The sequence below is a fragment of the Musa acuminata genome, chromosome BXJ2-8, assembly GCF_036884655.1.
Source record: "Musa acuminata AAA Group cultivar baxijiao chromosome BXJ2-8, Cavendish_Baxijiao_AAA, whole genome shotgun sequence".
In the NCBI taxonomy this organism is placed as follows: Eukaryota; Viridiplantae; Streptophyta; class Magnoliopsida; order Zingiberales; family Musaceae; genus Musa; species Musa acuminata.
The window spans coordinates 45,530,001-45,555,928 of NC_088345.1; the positions used below are offsets into that span (position 1 = coordinate 45,530,001).

At 38.7% G+C, this 25,928-nt stretch overlaps 3 protein-coding genes, 1 long non-coding RNA gene and 4 other non-coding genes across 12 annotated transcripts in view; 2 read left to right on the forward strand and 6 right to left on the reverse strand.

The window, feature by feature from the left end:
- The window catches only part of LOC135619676 (uncharacterized), an 8,847-nt gene extending 130 nt beyond the window's left edge, over positions 1–8,717 (reverse strand). The window contains exons 1-5 of the long non-coding RNA XR_010489441.1: positions 5,098–8,717; positions 4,180–4,891; positions 3,883–4,090; positions 2,329–2,428; positions 1–108 (exon numbers count right to left, since the gene is read on the reverse strand). The exon at positions 1–108 is cut by the window's left edge and continues 130 nt beyond it. This is a non-coding gene — a long non-coding RNA (uncharacterized LOC135619676). The remainder of the gene's footprint in view (positions 109–2,328; positions 2,429–3,882; positions 4,091–4,179; positions 4,892–5,097) is intronic.
- On the reverse strand, positions 1,407–1,478 carry TRNAC-GCA (transfer RNA cysteine (anticodon GCA)). Its single transcript has one exon. It is a non-coding gene; the product is annotated as a tRNA-Cys (tRNA).
- TRNAC-GCA (transfer RNA cysteine (anticodon GCA)) lies at positions 2,063–2,134 on the reverse strand. The gene has a single exon. It is a non-coding gene; the product is annotated as a tRNA-Cys (tRNA).
- On the reverse strand, positions 3,084–3,155 carry TRNAC-GCA (transfer RNA cysteine (anticodon GCA)). The gene has a single exon. It is a non-coding gene; the product is annotated as a tRNA-Cys (tRNA).
- Positions 6,470–6,541, reverse strand: TRNAC-GCA (transfer RNA cysteine (anticodon GCA)). The gene has a single exon. It is a non-coding gene; the product is annotated as a tRNA-Cys (tRNA).
- A 675-nt stretch (positions 8,718–9,392) lies between the features above and the next one.
- Positions 9,393–10,211, forward strand: LOC135619678 (histone H2AX-like). The gene is made up of 2 exons (XM_065121918.1): positions 9,393–9,636; positions 9,719–10,211. The coding sequence occupies exons 1-2, from the start codon at positions 9,433–9,435 to the stop codon at positions 9,938–9,940; spliced, it is 426 nt and encodes a 141-aa protein (XP_064977990.1). The 5' UTR covers positions 9,393–9,432; the 3' UTR covers positions 9,941–10,211.
- A 2,313-nt stretch (positions 10,212–12,524) lies between these two features.
- LOC135619677 (EID1-like F-box protein 3) lies at positions 12,525–13,884 on the reverse strand. The gene is made up of 2 exons (XM_065121917.1): positions 12,661–13,884; positions 12,525–12,557 (listed from the first exon to the last, which is right to left on the reverse strand). Exon 1 carries the CDS (start codon positions 13,656–13,658, stop codon positions 12,762–12,764), a length of 897 nt encoding a protein of 298 aa, XP_064977989.1. The 5' UTR covers positions 13,659–13,884; the 3' UTR covers positions 12,525–12,557; positions 12,661–12,761.
- A 4,912-nt stretch (positions 13,885–18,796) lies between these two features.
- On the forward strand, positions 18,797–25,145 carry LOC103995364 (protein ABCI12, chloroplastic). Of its 5 annotated transcripts, none has more exons than XM_065121920.1 (10): positions 18,797–19,260; positions 20,459–20,575; positions 20,932–21,168; positions 22,527–22,691; positions 22,836–22,911; positions 23,550–23,614; positions 24,213–24,371; positions 24,466–24,498; positions 24,605–24,663; positions 24,768–25,145. In XM_065121920.1, the coding sequence occupies exons 1-7, from the start codon at positions 18,829–18,831 to the stop codon at positions 24,363–24,365; spliced, it is 1,245 nt and encodes a 414-aa protein (XP_064977992.1). In that variant the 5' UTR covers positions 18,797–18,828; the 3' UTR covers positions 24,366–24,371; positions 24,466–24,498; positions 24,605–24,663; positions 24,768–25,145. The 5 variants fall into 5 exon arrangements, with proteins under 5 accessions (XP_064977992.1, XP_064977991.1, XP_064977994.1 ...); XM_065121919.1 differs by having other exon boundaries at positions 24,608–24,663; XM_065121922.1 differs by having other exon boundaries at positions 24,295–24,371.
- Positions 25,146–25,928: the final 783 nt, after the last annotated feature.

Consider the following 25,928-nt stretch of genomic DNA (forward strand, 5'->3'; position numbering starts at 1 on the left):
CAAGGCACTTACAGGCAGAGGCAATGCCATGCTATGCTCTGACGGACGCATGAGAATCAACATCAGCAGCTTGTCACGGAGAAATAAGATAGGTTATGTAAATAATTGCTGCAAAAGTAAGGAGTGGAAGATGTCAAATTGAACAAAAGACACTTACCATTTGCTGATTATTGCCTAATTGTTAACCGATCCTGAACCCATGCAACATTAGTGGTTAAAATAACAATTAAATTACCCAAATAATCCTTCCAAAGAAGTTTCAAGTTCGTCCATGATCTCCAATTTGTGTCATGGTACTGAACTATCATATATTTTGCAGTTCAAATTTTCCCTTTGATTAAATTTTCCCCCCTATAACATCTTATCAAATGATGCCACGACTAATAGGAGTATAAAAAAGAAAAAGAAAAAAACTGACTACCACATTATAACATAGTAACCAAGCACTGCCACATTGCCTCTTGAAACATCTTACTCAATCATACCATCATTTACAGAAAAAATATATTTATTAAAAACAAAGATGGCTGCCATATAAAACATCTAAACCAAGCGGTGCCACATTGCCTCTTCAAACATGTTACCCAATCATACCATGATTTACAGAAAAATATATCTTTAATGAGAACAAAGATGACTACCACATATAACATATTAAAAAAACAAACATTGATGGCTGAAATCCTTAGTATTGATACCATGATGACCATCATAACTAACAATCAATGAATAGGGCCACAAATAACATCTTAACAGATCATATCATGATTTACTGGAATATTGACTATGTCAATGACTTTTAAAAGAACTTAAAAACTAATATCATAATGTTGTGGTTCATTTGTGGTCAGAAATGTACAAAAACTACAAGTATCATGCCTTATTGTATCTTATATCATCTTACCAAACCAAACCATGACTTACAGAAAAATAGATGTATAATAAACAAAAATGACTGCCACATATACCTTTTCTTTAAAAAAAATCACTTTTGTCTTTAAAACATATTACCAAATCATAACATGATTTATAGATAACAAATTTATAAAAAGACCTACATATAACTTCTTTATAAATACAACCATGTTGAATAGAAATACAAGATATTAACAGCATGATGACCATCAAATAAACAAATGAAAATTGATTATTGACTAAAATACTTAACATCAATACCATGACTTACAGAGAAGTATATTTGTAGAGAACAAAATGATTGCCACATATAACATCCTAGAAAAATTTTATCTCTTTCTCTCTTATAATAACATATTACCGAATCTTACAAAGACTTGTAGAAAAATTATTCATAGAAAACCTACATGAGCATCATAAAAATCAAATGATGACTGACTGATATGCTTAACATAAATACAATGACGAGAACCCAAAAATTAAACAAGATAAGGGCCCAACCAGGTTCGAACCGGTGACCTATTGATCTGCAGTCAATTGCTCTACCACTGAGCTATGGACCCGTTTGTAATACCATCGATTTATGATAAAAAATATACAAACACTATAAATATCATACCACATCGTACCCTATAATTTCTTACCAAACCAAACCATGTCTTACAGAAAAATAGATGTATAATAAACAAAAATGACTGCCACATATACCTTTTCTTTTAAAAAAAATCACTTTTGTCTTTAAAACATATTACCAAATCATAACATGATTTATAGATAACAAATTTATAAAAAGACCTACATATAACATCTTTATAAATACAACCAGGTTGAATAGAAATACAAGATATTAAAAACATGATGACCATCAAATAAACAAATGAAAATTAATTATTGACTAAAATACTTAATATCAATACCATGACTTACAGAGAAATATATTTATAAAGAACAAAATGATTGCCACACATAACATCCTAGAAAAATAATATCACTTTCTCTTTTATAATAACATATTACCGAATCATACAATGACTTGTAGAAAAATTATTCATAGAAAACCTACATGAGCATCATAAAAATCAAATGATGACTGACTGATATGCTTAACATAAATACACTGACGAGAACCCAAAAATTGAATAAGATAAGGGCCCAACCAGGTTCGAACCGGTGACCTATTGATCTGCAGTCAATTGCTCTACCACTGAGCTATGGACCCGATTGTAGTATGGTTTGTTAAATATTATTTATAATATATAATAACAGACTTTCCAGTTTCTCAGCTATTAAGAGGCAAATCAAGTTCCAAGGGTCATTTTTATTGATCTTTTCTTTGAACTGTAACCAATGAGCATAATAGTTGTACTTGTAACAACTGAGAATATTTCCAACAGTTCTCAACATTATACTGACCTGTGAATTGTGTTGATTGTGTGACAGAAGTCTTTAGTCAGGTAAGCAATAAGCATCGTGCAATTCGTTCTTCCATCGATTACCCCTTGAGAAGAGCAGCCTGCATGTAAAGAAATGTCATTCTCACCTGATATAGAACATTTCCTTCATGCATAGTGTAGAATTTATAGGGAATGAAAATTTGGAAACTCCTGATTCTATTTTTGCAAAAGTCAAATCCAGATAATGCATTTACATTCAGACCAAAGAGAAACTCAAATTCTGCGGCTCAGGGGCTACATGCTGTGGATCCGCAGAAACTACCAGTAAGATTTGCGGTGGATCGGGTGGGGTTTCTTGGAGCTGGCAAGACAACTAATTCTGGATCATTTGAAGTCACGTATATAGCACGGCCACCAAAATATGGCTGTCATGGCTCTTTCAGATGAAGCAGAACTGTTCCACATGGTCGCCACTGCTGCAGTTGTCAATGACCTGCTGAAGTAGAGGACATGGCGTTCTCCTTCCCCTTGAAAGCAAAGGTGTTCCACTTGAGGTGGTTGTTTAGAGGAACATGCATCTACTTTTTCTCTTTCAGTAATCCACCATCAATAACATGATTTATAGAATAACAGATTAATGAAGCAAGAAGTGATTGCCACATTCCCTCCTATAACATCTTACCACAACAGCCATGATTTATAGAAAAGATAAAAATTTATAAAGCTAGGGTGACTGCCACATAATAATCCCAAAAAGTACTAATAATAATAAGGAGGGCCCAACCGGGTTCGAACCGGTGACCTATTGATCTGCAGTCAATTGCTCTACCACTGAGCTATGGACCCAATTGTTGTCTGATTTAGCAGATCGTAATTAATTGCCCAAAACTAAACTGTCCTAAACCGTCCTAAATGTAACAAAATAGAATGATATACCTGGTCAGAAAATCTCACAAGTGTACCATTTGAGATGGACTTGATTTGGTACATTGAAATGCACAGGAAACAACTCTGGAGGTGATAGCACCGAAGCTTAGCGAAAAAGAGCATCCTATACCTTAAGCCAGCACTATAGCTGCCCCATTCAGATTTTGATGCAACAATCCGGGACTTAAAATTGTTAGTGTTGGGCCTTAGAAGATGTTTATAGTGAGTTCCTTTTACCAGATAGACAATTAATCGAGATCTTTAACCACATGGAGTAGGATAAAAGAATGAATGCTAATTCCCAATTATTAATCTGCAGTTTCCATTCCTCATAGCCCTATCCATTTCTAACAGATGTGGAGAATGAGACCACAGAGAAGCAAATGTACTTTTAATAAAGAAGCTTTAGCAGTAAAAATCCCCATGTCGTCATCTTAATTGATATCATCAGAAAAACTCCACAAGCAATCCAACTTGATAAGCTCCACCTAAACCAGGTTCCAGGATCATACTCTAAACCCTAATCGTGAAAAAGTAAGCCCTACACAATGTCCTTAATCCAAACACGACCAATGAAAATCCCTAAAGAAATAGAAATTTAAGCAAGAAAAGGAGGATGAACTGGGATGAGGGATGGGAGACTTACAAGAAGTCGTCGCAGGCGCCGAAGGTGAGGAAGTTGTGGATCTTCTCCGAAGATGGACCAGTGCCTGCAGAGGGCAACACCACCAGCAGCAGCGTCACAACGCCGTGCACCACCAGCGCCTACTGCACAGACATCTTTCTCTTAGGTCGCCTCCTCATCCGCCCGATCCTTGTTCGCCGTTCTCGTCGTCAAAGTGCGTCGCATCGAACTAGCGAACAAAATTGAGGAAGATAAAAAAGGGCCAAACGGCTTTATAATTAATATTAACATTTATGTATATATAAGTGTGCGAATCACCTGTATTAAGTAAGACAGGGAACACTATTCGGCTACTCCAGCAGCTCCCACGACCCCCTTTTGTCTCGCTGACGGCATCGGCGTGATCTCCCCAGACGGTGGATACGTCGTTTCCTGCGGGGCCCGATACAGAAATGTTTCCGGCCAAGTGCGGCCAAAGATAACCGACTTGTCACGGTCGGCGAAACTATTGCCGTAAAGCTTCCCGAAGAAAAAGAAGAACGGGAAACCCTCGAACATGTGACCGTGAGTTCGCCTGGAGCCCACCTATGGGCATCACCGCTTCCAGTTACAAGGCGGGTAGCTTCGTGAGTAAAAACGGTAATTGCTGGGCCAGAAGCCCACGTCAGCTCATGGCGCGAATCACACGCGAGCAATCCGAGCGTCCTCCTTTCCCGTCAATTACCAAGCGACCAAATAACCAAACAAGGAACTGTTTGGTTGCCAAGAATCATTGTTAATAAGGATGTACTCTAAATCAAAGAACTTCGAGCTTACCTTGTCATTAGCAGGTGTCACCAAGCTTGATCCTGCAACTAGGATGCAATTTAATCGAGTTACAAGATTCAATTCTGGATCACTTGCAGTCTTGGCATGCCTGCCAACTATCGCTGTCAGGGTTCCTTCAGATGAAGCAGAACTGTTCCACAAGGGTGTTTCACTTGAGGTGATAGTTTAAAGGACATGCATCTGTTTCTTCTCTTTCAGTTATCTATCATTAATAGACTGAAGTCAAATTTGCAGGTCGACAAATGTAGAGAGTAGTATATGTACATCAGCATATGACCATACAATAAAACAACTGTGCATGCATATCTTGTATCCATATCCTATGTTATAAGTGAACATGATTTACAGAAACAATTAAGTAATCTTAGCTTCAAGATATCAAGGATAAGTGATTATACGTAAACTTACAACATTTGCAGGTTGGCAAAGGTAGGAGCAGGGCCTCGAACTGCAGTTCATGCCGAGGGTGAGAGGGATCTGTAGGCTCTTCTTGAGTATGGAACAGCAGTTCAGAACTGCTTGGCTGCAGCTTTGGTACTGAAGGAGCACTATCTGAAGGGCCTAGAAATCACAGCAGTCAAGGCACGATTCTGCAAAGTATTGGATCAAAGTCTGGATTGAAGCTTAGAGATATCACATGAGGAACTTATAACTGTTGAAGAAGGACCAATCGGCAGTTTAGGTTCTCTTGTAGTTGAGTTCTTGGCTCTGGGTGGCCTTCTTGACAGCAAACTAATGGTAAACAAATCTTTCTGCTGAAGAACTAGTGACAGGTATGTGAAGTTGTGATTCATAATTACTGATTTGGTATCTGAAATCTATGCAATGGTGGAGACCATGTTGACCATGGATCACCAATCCATCATTTACCAGAAGCTGGCTTAATACCATCACATATTGCAACAACTGTCTGACATCCTCGGACAGATGAGAGAAGCATTTTGAAATCATATCTCAGGTAATATATACAAGTAATTCCTTTCTTTCTCTTTTTTTTGTGTAACATAGACAGAAAAGGCCTTTTTGTTCTCTTAGCAATTTAACATATTAACAAATTAAGCCATAAAGACCGGAATAAAGAATGAAGTGATTCATAGTCACTGACTAATTACTGAATTCTTTGCAACACCAGCAGCCAAATCAATATATCTACTGAATCAGCAAACAATCAGTTACCAAAAGTTGGCTTAGCACCATTACTTATCACAACTGTGTTTAACATCCTTGTACAGACAAGACAGGCACTTGAAATCATTTTTACGGAAAACTACACAAAGTAATTCTTTCTTACTCCTATTTTGTTGAACATAAGTAGGAAGTGGCTTTTATTATCCTAGTAATGTAGAGAATAGTATATGTACTTTAGTGCATAAGGTAAAAGGTAACTGTATAGTATCTTATATATTGACTAATAACTATAAAGAACATCATCGTGGTTCATTGTGATGAAAAATGAATAAAACTGAAAGTATCATGCTGCATTGCCTCTTAAAACATATTAACAAATAAGACCAAAATTTACAAAAAGATAACAGATATAAAAAAATGCTGCTGCAAATAACATCTTGACAGGCCAAATCATGATTGAATGGAAAACTATGCAAATGATTATCAAAGAACAAAAAAAATTCGGTTGAGTGATCATCGATGCATGTAAACTGCAAGCATCATGTCACTGCCACAGATAACATCTTAACAAATCTAACCACCATTGAACGAGAGTTATAAAGCTAAAGATCTATGAAAAAAAAGTGACTGCCACATAATAACACACTTAAATAGGGCCCAACCAGGTTCAAACTGGTGACCTATTGATCTGCAGTCAATTGCTCTACCACTGAGCTATGGACCCCTTTGTTAATTTGATTATGCCAAAAATTTTCTATTTGTGCATAGCCCATGACATATTTGATGTTAATTATTTGGTTAACTATAACAAACCAAATTTCAACAAGGATATGATTGCATCATCTACCTTACACCATTTTAAGCCATTGCTTTGATGGATTGAGATATAGATGGATTTTGTCATCCAGGTGTAAAATGGTTAACAATGTTTTCAACCTTGCAAGTGATTATCAAAGAATATTTAGTGCATATTCATCAATGATATGGTTTAGAAAATTGCAAGGCTTATTTTCACTTACCCTTAAGATTTTAGAAACTTATACGTAAGAATGAAAAAACAGATGAATTAATATACAAATAAAAAACTAAAGAAAAATATGTAAAATAACAGAATATATTTCAGTTTGATCAATAATAACATGCAAGTACCAAAAGAAATTGGATTTTGGTATGTGCTCATCTAACAAGATTTGATTAGAGAATCATTATGATATTTAACCAAATCAGTGTAGCTCATAGTTCCATACATGAATGTTCCTTAAACCTTTTGCTTTTGTGTTAGTTTGATATATAAAAAAAGTTTAAATCATATAAGTTTTGACTCATTAAACATTATGCACATATGTAGACTATATTTAACAGAGTTCTACTTCAATTTGGAGTCTATATGATGTTTCTGATACAATGTGGTTGATGTCGTGATACTCTCAATAAGATTCTGCACACACAACACACACTCCCTCTACATATATATGTATATATACATGATCAGAACTTGTTTCAAGTGTCACAATAGCTCAATGTAAATATAAGGATTACTGTTTAACTTGGAGCAGCTAATTATGTGGGTTCAAATAAACTTTTCCAATATCGAATTCTAAACTACGATCTAGGTAGTTAGCTTTCTAAGTAAAGTTTGTTTTGCATGTCTCTTGAGAAACTATGCCATCTGATACCCATAATCAGAGGTCCAGGAGAGATATGTTAAATACATTACCCAAGTGATTTATATGATAATAATGTAGATGGTTTATAAAATCATGACAAATTAAATATATATGTATATATACTTAAAATAGTAAAAAAATTAGATAGCCAAGGATGAAGCTGATATGTTCTACTTATACTAGAAGTCAAATACATCTCCCTACTCTTGAACAACAGGGAACACTCAACAGTTACCAATAGTTGAGTTGGATATTGCTCGGCCATGTTGGGGAAGTTGCCTAAGTGACTCTTATGATCATAGTAGCTAAAAAAATGAAGTGTGCAAGTCTCACAATTTCATTTGGGGATAATGGGGAACAAATTCGAGAGTCAAATTTCAATTAGAATGGTGGGCACCTAGTCAGAGAAGTTAATACTTGTACTACTTGTGATAGATTTAACTTGGTAATAGCACAGAAAACAAGCACAAAGGTAATAGCACTGAAGCTTAGCCAAAAGAGCATTCTAATTTTTAAGCCTAATGAGGATAGCACTACTGCTTCCAAATTATATCCCGGGCAAATTTTGATGCAGTAATCCAGAACTTAAATCTGTAACTGTTGGGACCTGCAATATGTTTATGTTGAATTCCTTCTACAAGATACACAATCCATTAAGATTTCCATCCATGTGCAGTAGCAGAAGAGTGTGCATGCTAATCCTTAAATACTAATTCGCAGCTTTCTTTCACCCATAGCTATCTTAATAAAGAAGCATAAGGAGATAAACAATAGGAGGCCACAGATTTCGGAAAACCTAATGCCCATGTCATCATCTCCAATGATATCGCCAACAAAATTTCACAAGAAATCCAACTTGATAAGCCTCACTTAACCAAACTCCAAATACATACTCATCTACTAAACCCTAATCATGAGAAAGATAGCCTACACATACACTCCTCGATCCGAACTCGACCAATAAAAAAGCCCTAAAAGATGCTCTAGTGTAAGCAAGAAAGGATGGGTGAGGGGCGACTGACGGGGAAGCAATCGTAGCCCCCGAAGATGGGCCAGAGTCACTGAGGACTACAAGCGCCTGCTGCACCGCCATCTTAGCCTTCTTCTTCCTCCTCCTTCTCCGCCCGATTCCTTGCTCGCCCTTCTCGTCGCCAATCGCGTCAGATCGAGCAAGTGGACAAAACCGACGAAGACCGAAAAAGAAAGCCAAACGTCTTTAGGATTTAATATTACTAGTAGTAACAACTATGTGTATAAATGTCGATGGATCATTTAGTAAGTACATTGTAATGTACGCTGAGAAAGGCGTTCGGATCACCTGTATCAGTGAACCAGGGAGCTTTATTATTCCTGACAAGTAGCTATCCACGACAGTATTGGCTCCCTGACATCTTCGCTTTGGTGTGGCGTGGGACTCCTCCGATAGTGGAGACACTGTTCCCTGCTTGGACGGAGACGGGATTGAATCACACTTTACGAGGCCTCGTTAACAGTCGAGGGAGAATGCCGAAGTAGGAATGAGGACATGGAACATTAGTGACGCAGTTGACCAGTTTTGTCACAGACGACTGTAGTACCGTGAGGGTCAGGTGGAGCCCGCAATTGGGACCCTCAGTGCAACCATTCACAAGTCAGGTAACGAGTGGGCAACTTAAGACTCGGTAACTGCTGGACCCGATGTCCACCTTCGCCGTTGGCGGGAATCACACGCTGGCAATCCTTGCGATCTCCTTTGCATCATCCACCAAACAGCTAAATAACCAAACAGAGAGATGACGCGTCGGTTCTATGGTGGGTCCCAATTTGTTAGACCAATACAATTGACTTTTGTATGTTTGGTATCTCAACCGATTCACAGGAATTGTGCCAACCCCACGCGTTGCTCGCCTCCTAAAGAAAGCGAGTGAAACAAAAGAGAAACGGGCAGAGTGAGAGAGAGGAGAGAGAGATGAGCTCAACGGGGGGCACGGCTGCGAAGGGCGGGAGGGGGAAGCCGAAGGCCTCCAAGGCCATCTCCCGCTCGCAGAAGGCCGGTCTCCAGTTCCCCGTCGGGCGCATCGCCCGCTACCTCAAGGACGGCAAGTACGCCGACCGCGTGGGCGCCGGCGCCCCCGTCTACCTGTCCGCCGTCCTCGAGTACCTCGCCGCGGAGGTATAGATCTTTTTATAACGTTCCGAGCTTTTTGCTCTCCTTGATCGTAGGACGACGCACGCGAATTCATGCTTTTGCGTAGGTTCTGGAGCTGGCGGGGAACGCGGCGAGGGACAACAAGAAGAATCGGATCGTGCCGAGGCACATACAGCTTGCGATCAGGAACGATGAAGAGCTGAGCAAACTCTTGGGGACCGTCACGATTGCTAACGGCGGCGTTTTGCCCAATATTCATCAGACGCTGCTGCCCAAGAAGCAGGGGAAAGGGCAGGGAGAGCTTGGATCTGCTTCACAGGAGTTCTAGGCTCTTGGTGGTTTTGCGAGTCTGCTGATGCTTGGTTCATTTGGACTGTGTGCGGAAGGTGATGGATGAAAGGGTAATGGTTTTGAATCGTGTTAATAGTTTTGGTTTCGATCATAAAAAAGTCGCCTTTTCTTTTGCTTGATCCTTGAAAACTAGTAATGCTTATGTTTCCGGTATGTCTCCGATGATAAAAGTTGTGATTTTGGGGGTAAATGGCTAATGTGGACTTCATGATTATAAGAAAAATGACCAAAGAAATTTGCTGCTTGCAGATGCTTTTAAAGAGACACTGGTTTCAAAATGAAATATTTGAAGGACTATTTCATTTTCCGCTATCTTTCGTGTCAGTCAGGGAAATTAAAATTTGATTAGGTGATGTTTTTGTGCGATTGGAAGTTGTATAGTTACCTCTCCCCTTGATATAATTGAAGATGAAGAAAATTATGCTCCATTGAGCGATATAGTGCTGATAGTTTGTAGCATTGTTCAAGTTGGTATTGCATTCTTTGTTTGGTACATATGATTGAGTGTATTTTGTGTGTGCGTGTGCATGAGCGTGTGTGTTTGTCCGTCCACTCGTATGAGCATGTTGTACCTGCATCTTTCTTAAGTAACCCAATATGTTGTAGTAACCTACTGTTGTCAGTTGTCCATTGGCTGGCTTCCAGTCTGGTTTACAAGTGCATCTGGTGAGCTCTCTTTCCCTCAGACATTTTAGCTTTATTCTTATGTTTGACATTTCACTTTCCTAGACTGCCTGCCAGTTGTTGCATACGAATATGTAGATTTGTATTTGTTATAGGTTCTGAGGAGAAATGTATGGCACGCGATATATTTTTTTCTGAATTAGGCCTTTTGAATGGAAAAAAAATTATTGTAATGGCACTGTGTTTCAATATCTAAAGAACAATTAGTGGCGTCATGATGCTTTGCTAGGATGATCAAATTAATAATGGTCATCAGTATCAGGTTCTTAGTTGAAAGTTGTTTTGTTACTCAGGAGCTGGATGATGTTTGAGGTAGAAAGACCATTTAGTTTTCTATTTAGAAATTTCACATTCTCTTTCTCAATATTGATGCATTTGAGGAAGAAGAAAATTCTGTTTGTTTGATTATAATAGTGTATGATGGTTAATAGCAACAGAATAAATTACTTTGATTGGAATGTTGGATAAAATACAACCTTTCACAAACTACTTACTGCTCTTCAGTGTTTTGTTCAAGCTTAAATATTTGATATTCTTTGGCTGGCTGAACAATTTCTAAAAAGATGGTTTCCACCAATAGTCCAATAAATACCTGCAACTTTGCTGAGGAGATTGCTTCTGGTTGATGTGGGGCGCACCGATACATCTATAAAGTGAAGTTCACTTTTATTTCATTATCTCTTTTTCTTCTTGGTCATATCATTTCCTGTCGGACTTGTCCACACATTTTGGTGATATAGGCATGGTTTGAAATGTATTGTACCTGAGAAGTATTGGCACACACCACTATTACTTGTTTCAGGGATGCAGAGATGTGATTAGGCCAATCTCTGAATGTGCCAAACGAGACGAAATTGTGCCAACGATACAAAGTGCGATTGTGCTGTGCCAGATAAGTATCGACACCCTCGTTATGGTACATCAATCTACTCTACAAATGCCTGTTTATTTTTAAGATCAAGTGTTGATACCAGCTCCTTGAATATTATGGCAAACATTTTGCATGGTCTTCATATATTATTTGCTGTCTGGTCTGATACTTAGCAGTATTGGCAGGATCAGTTTGATGATTCTAGTTGATAGAGGAAGAGACTTGAGCAATTACAATGCATGAAATTGATCTAACAATAATGCATATGCTATTTCCTTCTGAAGAAATTGTAAAAGCTAGTTCTACCTGATTTGTTTTCTCAGAGTATTGGTTTTGTTTTCCTGTGCTATAGGTATTATAGAATTTAGAACTGCTCCACTGCTCATTACACTAATTTTCTCAGTTTTGATTGCATAACATAAATGTCAAAGTTCAGAAGTCAACACCGAAAGAAAAAGAAGTGTTTGCCTTTTGACTCATCAACATCTGAAACAAAAGAAAGTGGTTACTATTCTATTCTTCCCATAATGCCCATATGGTTTTAAACTTTAACCATATCATGAAGCATCCAATAAAGCCATAGTGGATGAATGAAAACAAGTATACTGTTCTCAAAGAAACACAAGACTCCTTTGTGCTCTCAGTCACACTCCCACTCATCAGCCATGGCTGATTCAGTGGAACCCAGTTTTCCCCTCCAACACCCACCCAAGAGGAGAATGATTGATTGGTTCCTTCTCAAGCTGTGGCAGAACACAAAGCATTGCCTGGTCCAAATCAGTCAAAATCCTCCCGAAATAATCTGAAAGCAACATGGATGACCCTTGAAGCTTTTGCCATCAAAGATTACAGTGATATGGATGCACCAGCTGAATTCGTTGCCTTAGAAGCTGCCACTCTGTTGACTTGGTCTTGTGAGACTTTGTAAGGATAACACCATTAGATAATTGGATAGAGAGACAATTAAGATCATCAGTCCATGAAAGGTGAAGTCGCAGACTGAATCTAACAAACAATTGGGACTGATCGCATTCCATATCTGTCTCAAATAAGACATTAAGCAAATCAAAATTCTAGCCTGTAACAAGCGAGAATGCACCAAAAGACTTCTCATTCATGCAGGGAATGCAGAACAAGAATACCAGAGCAACATGCTGGAAACAGAGCACGGAAGGAGATCAGATAGAATCCGCAGCAGCTACTGTTGTCTCCCGCTGTGGCAAAAATGATAGAGCACGACGACTCAGAACTCAACATTTCGCTCTGCGTCTTCCTCGTTATGCTTGCCATCGTCGCCGGTGTCATCTCCGTCATCTTCCTCGTCGTCGTCGTCCGTCGACAAATGTGCCAACCAGCAGTAGCCATGCAGGTGGCCGTTCACGCAAACGAAGTACTCCAATCTCCCCTCGTGGGAGCCCAGCCTCTTCGATGCGCTCCTGGGCACGAGCCCCGCCGCCGTCATGCTCCACACCCGGGCGCCGCAGTAGGGGCAGCGCACCCGGGTTTCCAGCTCCGCTTGCTTCCCTATCAGCCATGCCCGCGTCCGTGACCTCATGAACCCCCGGAACACCCCGCGGTAGGCTCCCAGGTCCTCGCCGCCTCCCCGATCAGCCGCTGGGTGCTCGCAGGGATCGCTGACGAAGAGCAGGTCGCCCCAGCAGCGGCGCGCGAGGAAGGACCGGCCGGAGGTCTTGGAGAAGCGGGAGACGCCGACGAAGTGGCCCGGGGCGGCGCGGTCGGGGGTGAAGAAGCGTGTCGGGGCGGCGCAGCCGCAGCAGAAGAAGAGGAGCTTGGCGAGGGCGTGCCACCCGCCGCCGAGGCGGCCGGCGGGGGCCACGCCGCCCGAGGTGAGCGCGGACACCATGCGCGGTGCCCGGGAGATGCACAGCTCCCGGAAGAGCACGCGGCGGGCCACGGCGCGGAGGCGACGGCTGACGCAGGCCGCCACGCAGATGACGTGCGGATCCCAGTTGAGGCTGCGGAACACCAGCATCAGCACCGTCTCGTCCAGTATCCCGGCGTTCACGTCGCCTCCATACGCTCCGCCGCCGCTAATGCTCGTGGCGGCGGCCGTCGCCCCGGGCGTCGAGGGGTTGCAGAAGGAGCTGCACTTCTGATTCTTTCTGCCCCTCTCCATCATCGCATCATTCAGCGTCGGACAAACCAGATCTTGTCACTGCAGTCAATCAAACCGAACCCAATCCTCCAACGAGTCGTGTACGTAAGGAGAAAAAAAGACCATACTGATGTCCGCTACTTCTCCAGTGCCATTGGCGAGCGAGAGAGGGGGAGGAAGACAATGGAAAGGTCGGATTGGGTCATCTGAAGTGTTGGATCCATACACGCGACGCATGTCGGCTCCCACTTGGCGCTCTGGGCTAATGATTTGGAGTCAATTCGGGTTACATATAGAGGGTGCGCTGTAAGCGTCGAAGAACCCGGTTCGATTGCAGTTGAACCGGCCATATCTCGTCTTTATGGTCTCCACCCACCATATAATTGCGTCCGGTCCGGTTCGGGATTTCGTCCGGTATCGTGAAAGCGACGGCACGACACGTGACGCCTAGGGAAGTCACAGATGCCATCGTACGGCATCTGATCCGTTGCGACATCGACACGTGCCCTGTCGCCCATCGGAAGACGCGTGTCGGCATCTGGACGGATTAAGGTTCTTGACTCGTCGAGTGCTCTGATATCCTCACTCCGTCGCCCCAATAATATCACGGCCACGACGTGCCTTCGTTCAATTGGGTGGAGGACACGCGTCGGGAGGAGCGATCACCAGGGCAGATCCGACTCCCACGTGAAACGTGGAACGATATCCGCCTTACACGTACGTGCTGCGACACCGTTTTTTGTTTTCTTTGACTATTTAATTACACTGAACGCAGTATGGGCGGAAAAAAAAGGGAAATACGAGAATAAAATAACAAAAAGGGCAAGTGGTCCTCAACAAGATTTTTGTGTCAGCTTCTTCTCCTTACGCTTCACCGACTGTGTTCCGCTGCGACCAGCCCACAATAAATACACGGTGAAGGGAAGCAGCGGTTCACCGGGGTGACGGGACCGCACTAGATGTCCGACGAAAAGAAACAACGTATAATATAAACGTAGAATTGAAGCGTGGCTTAAGCTGGTGAGTGCGGGGGCCCCACAATTTAGATGGGTGCGTGTCACGCGTTCTTTGGTCTACCATGCATAAGTTGTCTATATTTAAGGGCATATGTTATTTATATGCAAATGTTGTGCAATCGTGACGTCGCCATTTACAAGCAAATGTTTTGTTTGTTCGATCGAAAAGCTTAGGCTTCGATTCGTCCACGAAGAGGAATTCGTCGATTCCATCCAATCATTTTAAGATATCGATCTCGATAATACATAAGATTTTATATTCGAGTCGATTAATACATTATTATTTGGATATCATAAACGTTATTTGATATGAAAAAATATTGAGTCATTAGTAAAATATTTGGTATTAGCTTCATCTTAGTCATTAGTAAAAATGTTGAAATTAATCTGCCTTAACTCATTTTTCCGAGTTTTATCGAGGAAAATATTTATTTGAGTTAAAAGAAATTTACCACTCATATCTTACTTCGATTCGAAAGTAGAAAATGCATGGGTGTGCCTGACCTGATTTTTCGATGATTAAGTTAATTTTAATTATCTAATTATATATTAAAAAATATTAATGGAAGTTCAAATTCATTTCGATGAGTTCAGATAGAAAACATATCGTTGAAATCAATTCTATATATACGCCAGTTTAATGATAAAATATTCTCTTTAGGACATAATGTTGGGAAACGAGATATTACTTTCTTTGCTTTATAATTGGATAGATATATAATTAAATTTAATCGATTAATTTTACGAACAATTCTAGATGATTTGGGATTATCTGGACCGCAAGATCCGGTCGCATTATATTGAAGAGGACCTAATAAATGAATGATATTAAACAAATTTCGAATTCATTACTTGGGCATAATTTTTATTATTAGGAAAATAAGATGTAGTTATCTAAATATATATTTTTTCTATATGTTTGTTTATATTTGTTTGATAAATATATAAATATATATTTTTTTCTAAAAAAGTTACCGTTAGACTTTTACTTAACAACGTCTCCTTAGTATATTTTGTCTACAAACGTTTTTTTTTTCATTATTTTGATGAAAATATCTCCTTCACCAGCAATCCTTGATCGCACCATCACCTATTCTTGTTACTGATAACAGTCAAGATCTCCCATGATAATAACCTCAACAACAGCCAAGATCTCCCATGATATTAAGGAAAATTCTCCCTTCCAAATTTGTATAAATATGGAGTATTATGTATCATTTCAAATACAATCTTCTTTCACGGCTATTTCTAAAGCTGAACAAGGGCCGCCACGCCCTCTTCTCCTCCCTGCGCTAGCAGCATTCTTTACCGCCACCCTTCCTCTACCTCTTCCTGCAGAAGCAGAGCCGAGCCGACGCAACCTTGCAATTGCAGAACTGCTGCACAGAGACTGTAGCACTACTGCATAGAGATATGTAGCTTTACACAATATTGATCCAACTGTAGAACTGCTGCATAGAGACTGCAGCACTACTGCATAGAGATATGCAGCTTTATACAATATTGATCATTATCAATATTGATCAACAACTCACAACCCATTTGCTATCATTTGCCACCAACACCTCTTCCTCCCTGATAATTGTCTCACTGCAGACTTCTAGTTGCTCTCACATATTGGTATATATCTTCCATATGTCCTCATGATCTATCTCTAATGCTCCTTTCGTTGTCCACCGACGATGCTCAACATCCCAGGCGCACCCAGTCCAGTATAAAATTCGAATAATAAATTATGGTTACATCAGGATCATCTTATCCTTCAAGCTATTCAAGCCTTGGATCCCTCACCCCACTCATTTCTTTAAGTGACACTACTGCCGAAGTTTGGTGCAAGTTGCAAACCACCTTAGCTAATCGTTCCCGCACTCGCATGCTTAGTCTCCTGTCCGGTCTCATAACGATAAAACAAGAGGGAAGCACTATTACTGATTATTTACATAACATAAGGATTATCATCAATAACTTGGCCTTGATAGGTCATTACCTCAGTGAGAAAAGTTACTGTCCATATCCTCAACGACCTAGGAGATGAATACAAGGAATTGGCAGTAGCAATACGTGCACGTGATTCGCAAGTGTCATTTGAAGAATTTTATGACAAGTTGACTGACTGAGATATATCTCAAGCGTGAGGACAAGTTGTCAGGAACATCCATCATGGCTCAAGTCAGTTAAAAATCTAAGAAGAAGAGCACCCGGTATAACAAATCTATCAACAAAGGTTTAGCTAGCATGCCTACACTTGTGAGCTCCAAACAAACCTCCCCTCCTCAACATTTCAATTACGCTACTTCAATTATCCTCAACCCATCAATAAAGAGTTGTCTACTAACTATGTGACAAAGTTGGCCACTTTGTAAAAGTTTGTAGAACTCGACCCAGAATTCCTCCTCAGTCGCATTGGACTCGCGTAAATCTTACAGTTGCTCCGAATACTAGTTATCAAAATTGGATTGTGGACTCTAGCGCATCTCATCACATCATCTTTGATTTACAAAACTTGTCCATCCATAATGACTGGCGGAAACGAAGACATCATCATCGGTGACGGTAACAGACTCTCCATTACTCATACTGGTTCTACAATGCTTAATTCACATAGCACTTCGTTTATGCTAGATGATGTTTTGTGTGCACCCCACATCAAACGAAACCTTATTTTTGTTTCTCAATTCTACAAACAGAATCCTACAGAAAACATGTTTGTAAACTACAAAAAGCTATTTATGGACTTTGTCAGGCTCCAAGAGCTTGGTACACCGAACTTGGTTCGTTTTTTGTATCACTTGGCTTCATCAACTCTAAGTCTGATACCTCCTTATTTTTTCGTCACCAAAGTAGCAATATATTATATCTTCTGGTATATGTGGATAATATTATTGTCACAGGCAATAATCCTACGGAAATCAAGACATTCCTCAAGCATTTAGTATATCAATTCTCCCTTAAAGATCTAGGAACCTTAAGCTATTTTTTAGGAGTGGAAGCAACATACATATCTTCCGAGCTCTTTCTATCACAACGGAAGTTTATTCAAGATCTATTATCTAAAACGAACATGCAAGATGCAAAGGCAGTTACAACACCTTTGTCTACTGGCGAGTCGCTCAAACTATGTGATGGAAGCCCTGCTATAGACCCAACTCAATACCGTCAAGTCCTTGGCTCCTTACAGTACTTATCTCTTACCCGTCCATATATCTTTTTTACGGTCAATAAATTATCCCAATTCATGCATCGACCATCTACTATGCATTGGTATGCAGTCAAACGAATATTACGATATCTTCACGGGACTATCAATCATGGTCTTTTTTTTCGCAAACACTCCCCCCTTCATCTCCATGCTTTTGCTGATGTTGATTAGGTAGGGAATTTTGATGACAGAACATCCACATCGGGGTATATTTTTTTCTTTGGACCTAATCCAATCAATTAGAGTTCCAAGAAGCAAAAGACAATTGAAGCTGAATACCGTGCCATTGCCATTGCTGTAGCAGAACTCAATTGGATCATGAATCTCCTCAAGGAACTTGGCGGACTCGCTCAGAAGCCTCTCACCCGCAAATCGCTTTTATCACATTGGTCCAAGATCGACGTCCTTGACAGAAGCACTGTCTTGCGGGGGCATGATAACAGTCAAGATCTTCTGTGAAAACAACCTCAATAACAACCAAGATCTCCCGTGATAAAAAAGACATAGAGACTTAAGAGAAAAAAACCAACGAGAAAAGATAAAATAAAGAAGGAGGAGAGGGAGGAGACGATGAGCATGCTACTAACGATGAGAGCAAGAGACTATGACGGTTGAAGATTAGATGAAAGATAAAAATATATTTTCATCAAAGTGACAAAAAAAAAAGATCGTTATTAAAAATCGAGTGAGCTAAATAAAAGCTCAACGGTCAAGACTTTTTAAGATAAAATATTTATATAAAAATATTTTTTCTACAAATAATGTGCTTATTTTATACAAGTGTTTGTGTTTTGTTATAAAAGGTAATTGCATCACACTTGTTTATATTAGCATCACTCGCAGCAAAAAACATTTTTGAATTATAAAAAACGGTTTAAGAAAACAAATTTTGTTGCTGAGTTGCGGCATAAAAGAGTATTTCTTTCTGTCTTCACATCAGAAAACATTTCGTCTATTTCACCCGCGCAGAAGCCACAGGATGACGTCGCGGCTCCACCACGCCATCCCTCTCCAATCCTTCCCTCGCCGGTCTCCATCGTCCTCTCCTCCTCCTCGGACTCCTCTGCGTCTTCCGCAGCCGTTCGTTCCTCATCGTCGCCGCGCCACCACAATCCTCCTCATCCCATGGCGTCCCCCCGTGACGTGGATGGGGAGGAGGAGGAGGAGGAGGAGCGCCCCTGTCAGCTGCACGGTGGCCGAGCGAGACGGCGAAGACGGCACCGGACGAGGGGGAACAGCAAAATCGGCAGCAGAAGCAGCTGCAAGATGGGCGTCGTTGATCCCCCGCGGTGTCGGCGTCGCGCCCGAGAGGATTCTCAGGCTCATTTCTGGGGCCACTTCTAGCCCCATCGGCCAGTTCATCGAGTCCCCCCGCACCTTCCTCCACTCCGTTGATCCCCGTATCAAATTGGTAAAGAACATTGCTTTATGACGCGAATTCCTTCTGGTGTTCTCGTTGTCATTTGAGCAAATAGTTGGTCTGCGAGACCTTGCTGGACTCGACTTGAAATTGCATTGTTTCGTATCAATAAGAAAGGTACTATACTTGATTTATGGAGCGAATTCTGTGACCTAAATTCGCGATGCATTTGTGGGTTGGTAGTGCATCTTTGATCACGAATACTAGTGGATCTTAGCTAATTCCCCTAGGAATCTAATAAACACACATTGAAGAAGTCGTTTCTTAAGGGCCGTAGTCATGTCTGCATAGTTTAACAAGGGTGCCATAGTTTGCATGCATACAATCTAAATATACCCTTGTTGCTTGGCTTCTGGGTTTTCCACCACTATTACATAGGGTCATATCCAGTACTTACACCATGGGGCTGGAAGCATCTCATGGTTGCCTCATTATTAGTTTTGAAGCTCATAGGCCCCATGTCTATTGTCATCCTTTAACACAAGTTCATCTGTGTGCTTGGATGTGTGACTATACAGTTACATGTGTTTTTTCTTTTGTGTTTTCTCAGACAATTGGAATATTTTGTTTTTTGTTTTCTTACCGTTTGCCTTAGTATAGTTAGGTGCTTAGATTCTTTTTTAATGTTTTTGGAGTTCTAGTTATTTTTCAGTTGCGGGCAGATTCCCATTGTTTACATATCTGATCATTGTCACTTAAGATGTGAAGAGGAAATTGATTACCTGTTAGTTTCGACTGGCTTAGTTTGCATTATGATGCATGATGAAGTGGTTTCGAAATGTCTTAGCATCTAATTGACATCTAGAAGTTGATTAGTTTCTAGTTGCTTCTGGATGCCATCTCTAATGTTAAGAAATTTGGCACATTAAATCTTTTTCTGGGTATGCTATCATATCATTAATGAATCTGTGAGGAATTAATTGCTTCAGAGTTTAAGTTTCTTTTGTCCTTACCAGTGCATCAGCATAACATGTAAATACTTTGAGGTTTTGTTATTCTGGATAATGTCTTTTAGCATTTATATGGCTTTGCATGGCTATTTTTTGTCCCTGTTTATTTAGTGTCTTCCAAATTTCTATCCTTTTGTCCATATTCATACCTGCTATATTGCTCTTCTTTATGTTCTTATTAACTTGTTCTGAATATTCTTCCACATCAATTCTGATTGTTTATATTTTACTTTGTGCAGGTGTGGCTGTTGGTTCTCGTTGTCTTACCAGCAAGATCACATATCTACATGCGCCTTGGTTTGGTCTTGTACATCACCCTACTGTCAATTTGCATCCTTCCATATCGTATTTGGACGGTATGCTTGAAACTAATTAATTTCACTCATTGATTTCTTGTTTTGGCCAAGGTACACTCAAGCTTAGACAGTTAATATCCTACAGTAAATTGTTTTATGTGGATCCTAGTGCAAAAGTTAAACTTCCTAGGCACTGAAGAGTTAGATTAGGCACAAAAAGTTTAGGACCAATAATATGTCATGTATTTATTAAGTATTGTTATTCTTGTTATTATTTTCTGTTAAGATGGGTAAATCTTGTTCTTAATATTATCCTATTTTCCTAGTTTATCATGCATTCTTTTACTGAGATGTATATGATCATTATTTTGATGTATTAGATTGACTTATAGGAAACAAACTTTTCTTCTTTGTAGGATCAATTGGGCAGAGTGGCCTTGCTATCAGGAATTTTATTTGTCATGTTGGGATTTGGTTCTGACAGTGTGCCCTCACTTGTCCAGTTGAGAACTCCTCCCCCATCAATCACAGGATTGTCAAATGTTCCATCATCATTGAGTGGTTATTCATATATTATCACGAAGCTAGGTCCACTGCAATTGACAAGGAAAGGCCTGTCAGTGGCTAGTACATCTGCTTGTTTATCCTTTACTGTATGGTTCCTTTCTTTCACCTGAATTTTGAACCCTATTTTTCTACTCATAACTTATTGGTCCTTTTGAATTAGTTAATCTTAAGATCATCTTCTTTAGGTGGTGTTTTTCTTTTCTAAATCAAAATGTTATATCCAAAAGGGCTTCCATATGTATTTTGTTTTGCTGTTATTTTTTATTATTGCAGTTGGAATTTGCCATTGGAAGCTTTCTTTGCTATGAGAAAGTCTTGCTGTCTTTGTTTTAAAATGAAAATGTAGAAAATTTAGAAATTATTATTGATATATTTTATTTTAAGAAGGACATGATTTTGAGAAAACTTACCTTGTCTAAATTTCACCAACTGTTAAGGGTGGAGAAATAAACCTCAATTGTCAAGGTCAAGGTTTCATGATGTTTTTAAATGTTTGGACATTTAATATAAGCCATTTAAAGAAGGAAGATTACAAATTTTCTGTCAGACTTGGTATCAGATTTTCAGAGATTTTAATTTCTGTGAGAAATATTTGCCAAACTGCTCGTGCTTAACTACATCAGTTGCTAATTTTAGTTTGCTAATTGAGTAAAGTATACCATTTTTTTAATAGAAGAGAAGGAAAATATCCGCTTTTTTTAGTTGAATTTGTGAGCCAAACTATGCTGTTATCTATGAAAGACGGGAAGGACTCTCTTCTTTCCATTAACATTAGAACCTTGGATGCATTTTTCCGACATATGGTGTACTTTTGATTTGTGCCTCTATTCTTTAAGTATGTTTTGTGAATTTCACCATAATGTAAAGGTTCCCTGATAGGTATTTAATGGTCCGAAAAGAATGATCCATTTTGTAATTTCTTTTTAATTTTCATTTGGCTGTTACCATGTGGTATGATTCGGAATACCACCCAGTACACCAGTACTATTCCAGTTCGGTTGATTACTGAAACTGTTACTGGACCAAGATTTAAAATTTTGGTTCTGGAGAAGCTTTTGTGTATAAATTTCATTTATAACCTGACAAATGTTCTTTGATTTGTGAGGTGAAGCAGGTCTCAGATAAGACTTACTTGATGATGCTTTTAACAAAACGTTGTCAAAGATGAAGTGAAGTACCCATGGTTGTTGTCCAAATTACTCGTGATTAAGTAGTGTCAAAGATGAAGTAAATTACTCATTGTTAAGTAGTGGATACTTCATTCCATCTTAAGGATTTTTCTCATACCAAAAGGCATCAATGTACCTGCATCTATGTTCATTTTTCTGTTTAAATTATTATGATATCTTAGAACAATGCTACTTGGCAGCTACTTGATCTTTCTTTGAGGATTCGCACAGTGCCTAACAACTGATGTGTCCTTTTTCTTTTGTCTCTTGAAAAGATCTTCCAAAGTGCTAGTCTATGTCTGACAACAACACCACCTGAGCAACTTGCATCTGCACTGCGATGGTTTATGGTTCCCTTGGCTCTAGTTGGTGTTCCTGTGTCTGAGATAATACTTACTCTGCTGCTTTCTTTGAGATTCATCAGTCTTGTCTTCGATGAGGTAAGTTGAGAACTCAATAATAGTGGTGAGCATCTATTTGTACATATACAAGTATATACAAATATTTTTTTGATAAACTTCTTTTTATTTGTTATTTACTGAAGATTTTCCATGTATGCTTATAATTTGCTTGAGGTTTCGTAGGTACGAAATACTGCACTAGGCGTTATTGCACGCCGGATAAGCTGGCATCAATTAACACTAATGGAAACATTGGATGGTACGTGTCTCCATATATATATATATATATATATATATATATATATATATATATATTATTGTAGCAGTTGAATATCATATATTTGTGCTTCCTAAACTTTAGTGGAACAAGGTGTATCTTTGGCTTTGCTTTTTGTGTCTACAGCTTTACCTCCTAAAAAATTAAGATTTTCACATGGTTGGTTCTAAAAAAAAGTTTGTATATGGAGATCTTGGTAGCCAAAGGACCTCCAATTAGATTATATATATGGTTGGTGTTTAAGAGATTGCTGATCATCATCACAGGAGTCTTAAACATAGTCTGGCATCTCTTATGGATTTTTTTTTTTTGTGCTTAGCCAACAATTCTTATAACTAATATCTGGTATCTTATAATCGTCATGTCACTTTTTCTTCTGGCCTCACTGTTTGGGTATTTTATTTTATATCTGTTAAATCATCAAATAAGATGAATGGGATTTTTTTTGCATTGGGAAAAAAAAAGGATTTGATCTTTTCCAACTACATGATTTGACTTTGTATATGTTGGTCTATCCAGCAATGTTTTGACAACACAAGCTTGTCATACAAACAATTTATGAGCTGCTTGAACTTAAAAAGTAGTTGCTTATAGTTCTTTTGTGTCATTTACTTATGCAGTTTTCTTTTTGTACATCCGCCGGATCTTCAAAAATATATTTAACCATGCTGAGCAAATTTCCAAGGTTAGTTTTTCTCCGTCATGGTCAATTAGTTGCAACACTGAATAATGTTATATGATTTTTTGAAGAAAATAGGCCAATTTTACAAGTTTGTAGTAATTTGAACTTAACATGTTGGCTCGCCTATAAGTATTAAAAAGGTGCTATGTTTAGCCAAATGTAATTTTCACAAGGTTCAGAAACTTGATGACGTGCTAGAAAATTTCTTGGGGCATGCACCTCTTGACCCATGGCTCTTGACTAATACACAATCTGGTTGTGGTAATGTCATCTTTTACATTGACCATGGTCAATAATGCTGAAATTTATCCGTTCAGGCAACATTTTTTTAAATATGATATGATGTAAATTCACGGTCCCTTATATCATCTCGAGACTGTTTACTACCCTGTACACCTAGTCTGATGTTTGATCATTGGAATCCAAACTGAAGCCTAGATCAGTTTCTATTGGTCTCGCTTCTATTTGGGATTGTGGAACAAGTGTTTTGGTAGTTTGTTTGTGGACTTCTTATCACATCTGAAAATCTTCTGAACTTAGGTAGTCTTCCCCTGAATGTGCAGTTGTCACGAAACATATTTACTGAATTTGGGTTTGGCAGGCGATGATCGCTAGAGGTTTCTGTGGTGACAGCAACATGCACAAGATCTACCTCTTCACTGATTTCTCACTTGGCTTTGTAGATTTTGTCTCCATTCTTTGTCTTCTCAGTCTAATCGGTGCTGCGGTCCTGTCTGAACAGCTCCTAGTTTAATGTATGGTAAGTGTACAACACTTCTTGCCTAAAAAATTTGTGAAACAGGTAAATTTATGAAGCTTTAAGGTTAATATCTCTTCCTCCTGCTTGTTCTTAGGTTTTTGGTGTAGAGAGGATAATCTATATCCAGGTTTGGCAAAATTAAATGATTTATTACTTATAGCTGAAATTTATGACTTTCATTTGCTGGGACAACCTGAAAGGAATAGACTAAAATGAAGAATTGCCCATGTCAGCAGGCCTCACGAAGTTTCCAACATCGACGACTGAAACATGCATGTTACATCGTCATCAGGTACCGCTTTGCTTGATATTTATACAATTTAGGTGTTTGATTTGCTTATCCGAGTTGCATATCTGACGTAGTTAAGCTTTGCTTACTCTCTTCTCTTCTTTCAGGGATGCAGGTATGAAATGATACAAGATGATGATGCATAATAATTGGACGAATTTATACAGAAGACAATCGGTCTCATAGTCCAAGAAAGCATGAGTTACTCTGGTGATACTTGCAAATCGTCCTGGCATGAGTTGTGTAATCTACAGAGTTGCTGCTGTGGAAGGCCTAATGCTTGTAGATTAGGGCATAGGGATGCACAATGGGTTCGAGGACATTAAGGTTTTAGTTGTCATCTCAAGCTCTTATGATCTGATGAATGAATTGACGACATAGGGAAGATAGATGATGAACTCCCTCGTTTGTCCCTTGTTATTTTTTTAAATTTATTATTAAACTGCAAGGAATTTCTTTGGCCAAAATTAACTTGGCAAAAACAATTTGTTCAACTTCTATGAAATTTCATGAATATCATGATGCACAAAACTTTTAAGAAAATAGAAAAAAACATTGAACCTCTAATTCGATGGTATTTTAAGTTGGGTGAATTTTGGAATTTTATTTTTCATTTTGGGTGTTTTTCTTGGGGGTTTTAGGTGTCTCCAAATTACTTAAATATTATCAAAAATATTTTTTATAGTATTTTTTGTAACCGTCACAAATATGATGTAATCGTATCAAAAAATAATATAACTAATAAAAAATTAATTATATATATTTATTACTAAACTACTAAGAATATCTATTTGAGACTCAATCAAATTAGTAAATTAGTTTGTATTGAGTTTTTTAAACTTGAGCTATGACAGTAAGTACTAAAAACCAAAAGTTTTAAATTAAGTAACTAAATATTTTAGATTAAATAAGAGTAAAATTGAATATATAAAATATAATTTTAATGATTCTAGAATAAGATAAGATAATATAATTAAGTTGGATGGATAAAAATTTTTAAATATTTTGAATCGATTATTCAACAAGACAAAGAGATCGATTAAGACATAATTTATAGGATAAAAACAAAATGATTAAGATTGTGAGGGGTGTAAAAAATCTTATGTGATTATTAGATATCTTTAAGATTAAAAGAAAAAAATATAAGGTAGTTATGAAACTAATAATACTTTTTGAACTTAAGTGTTGGGTAATTAAGAAATTATATATATATATATATATATATATATATATATATTATCGAGATGAGAATGTTGAGATATATATGT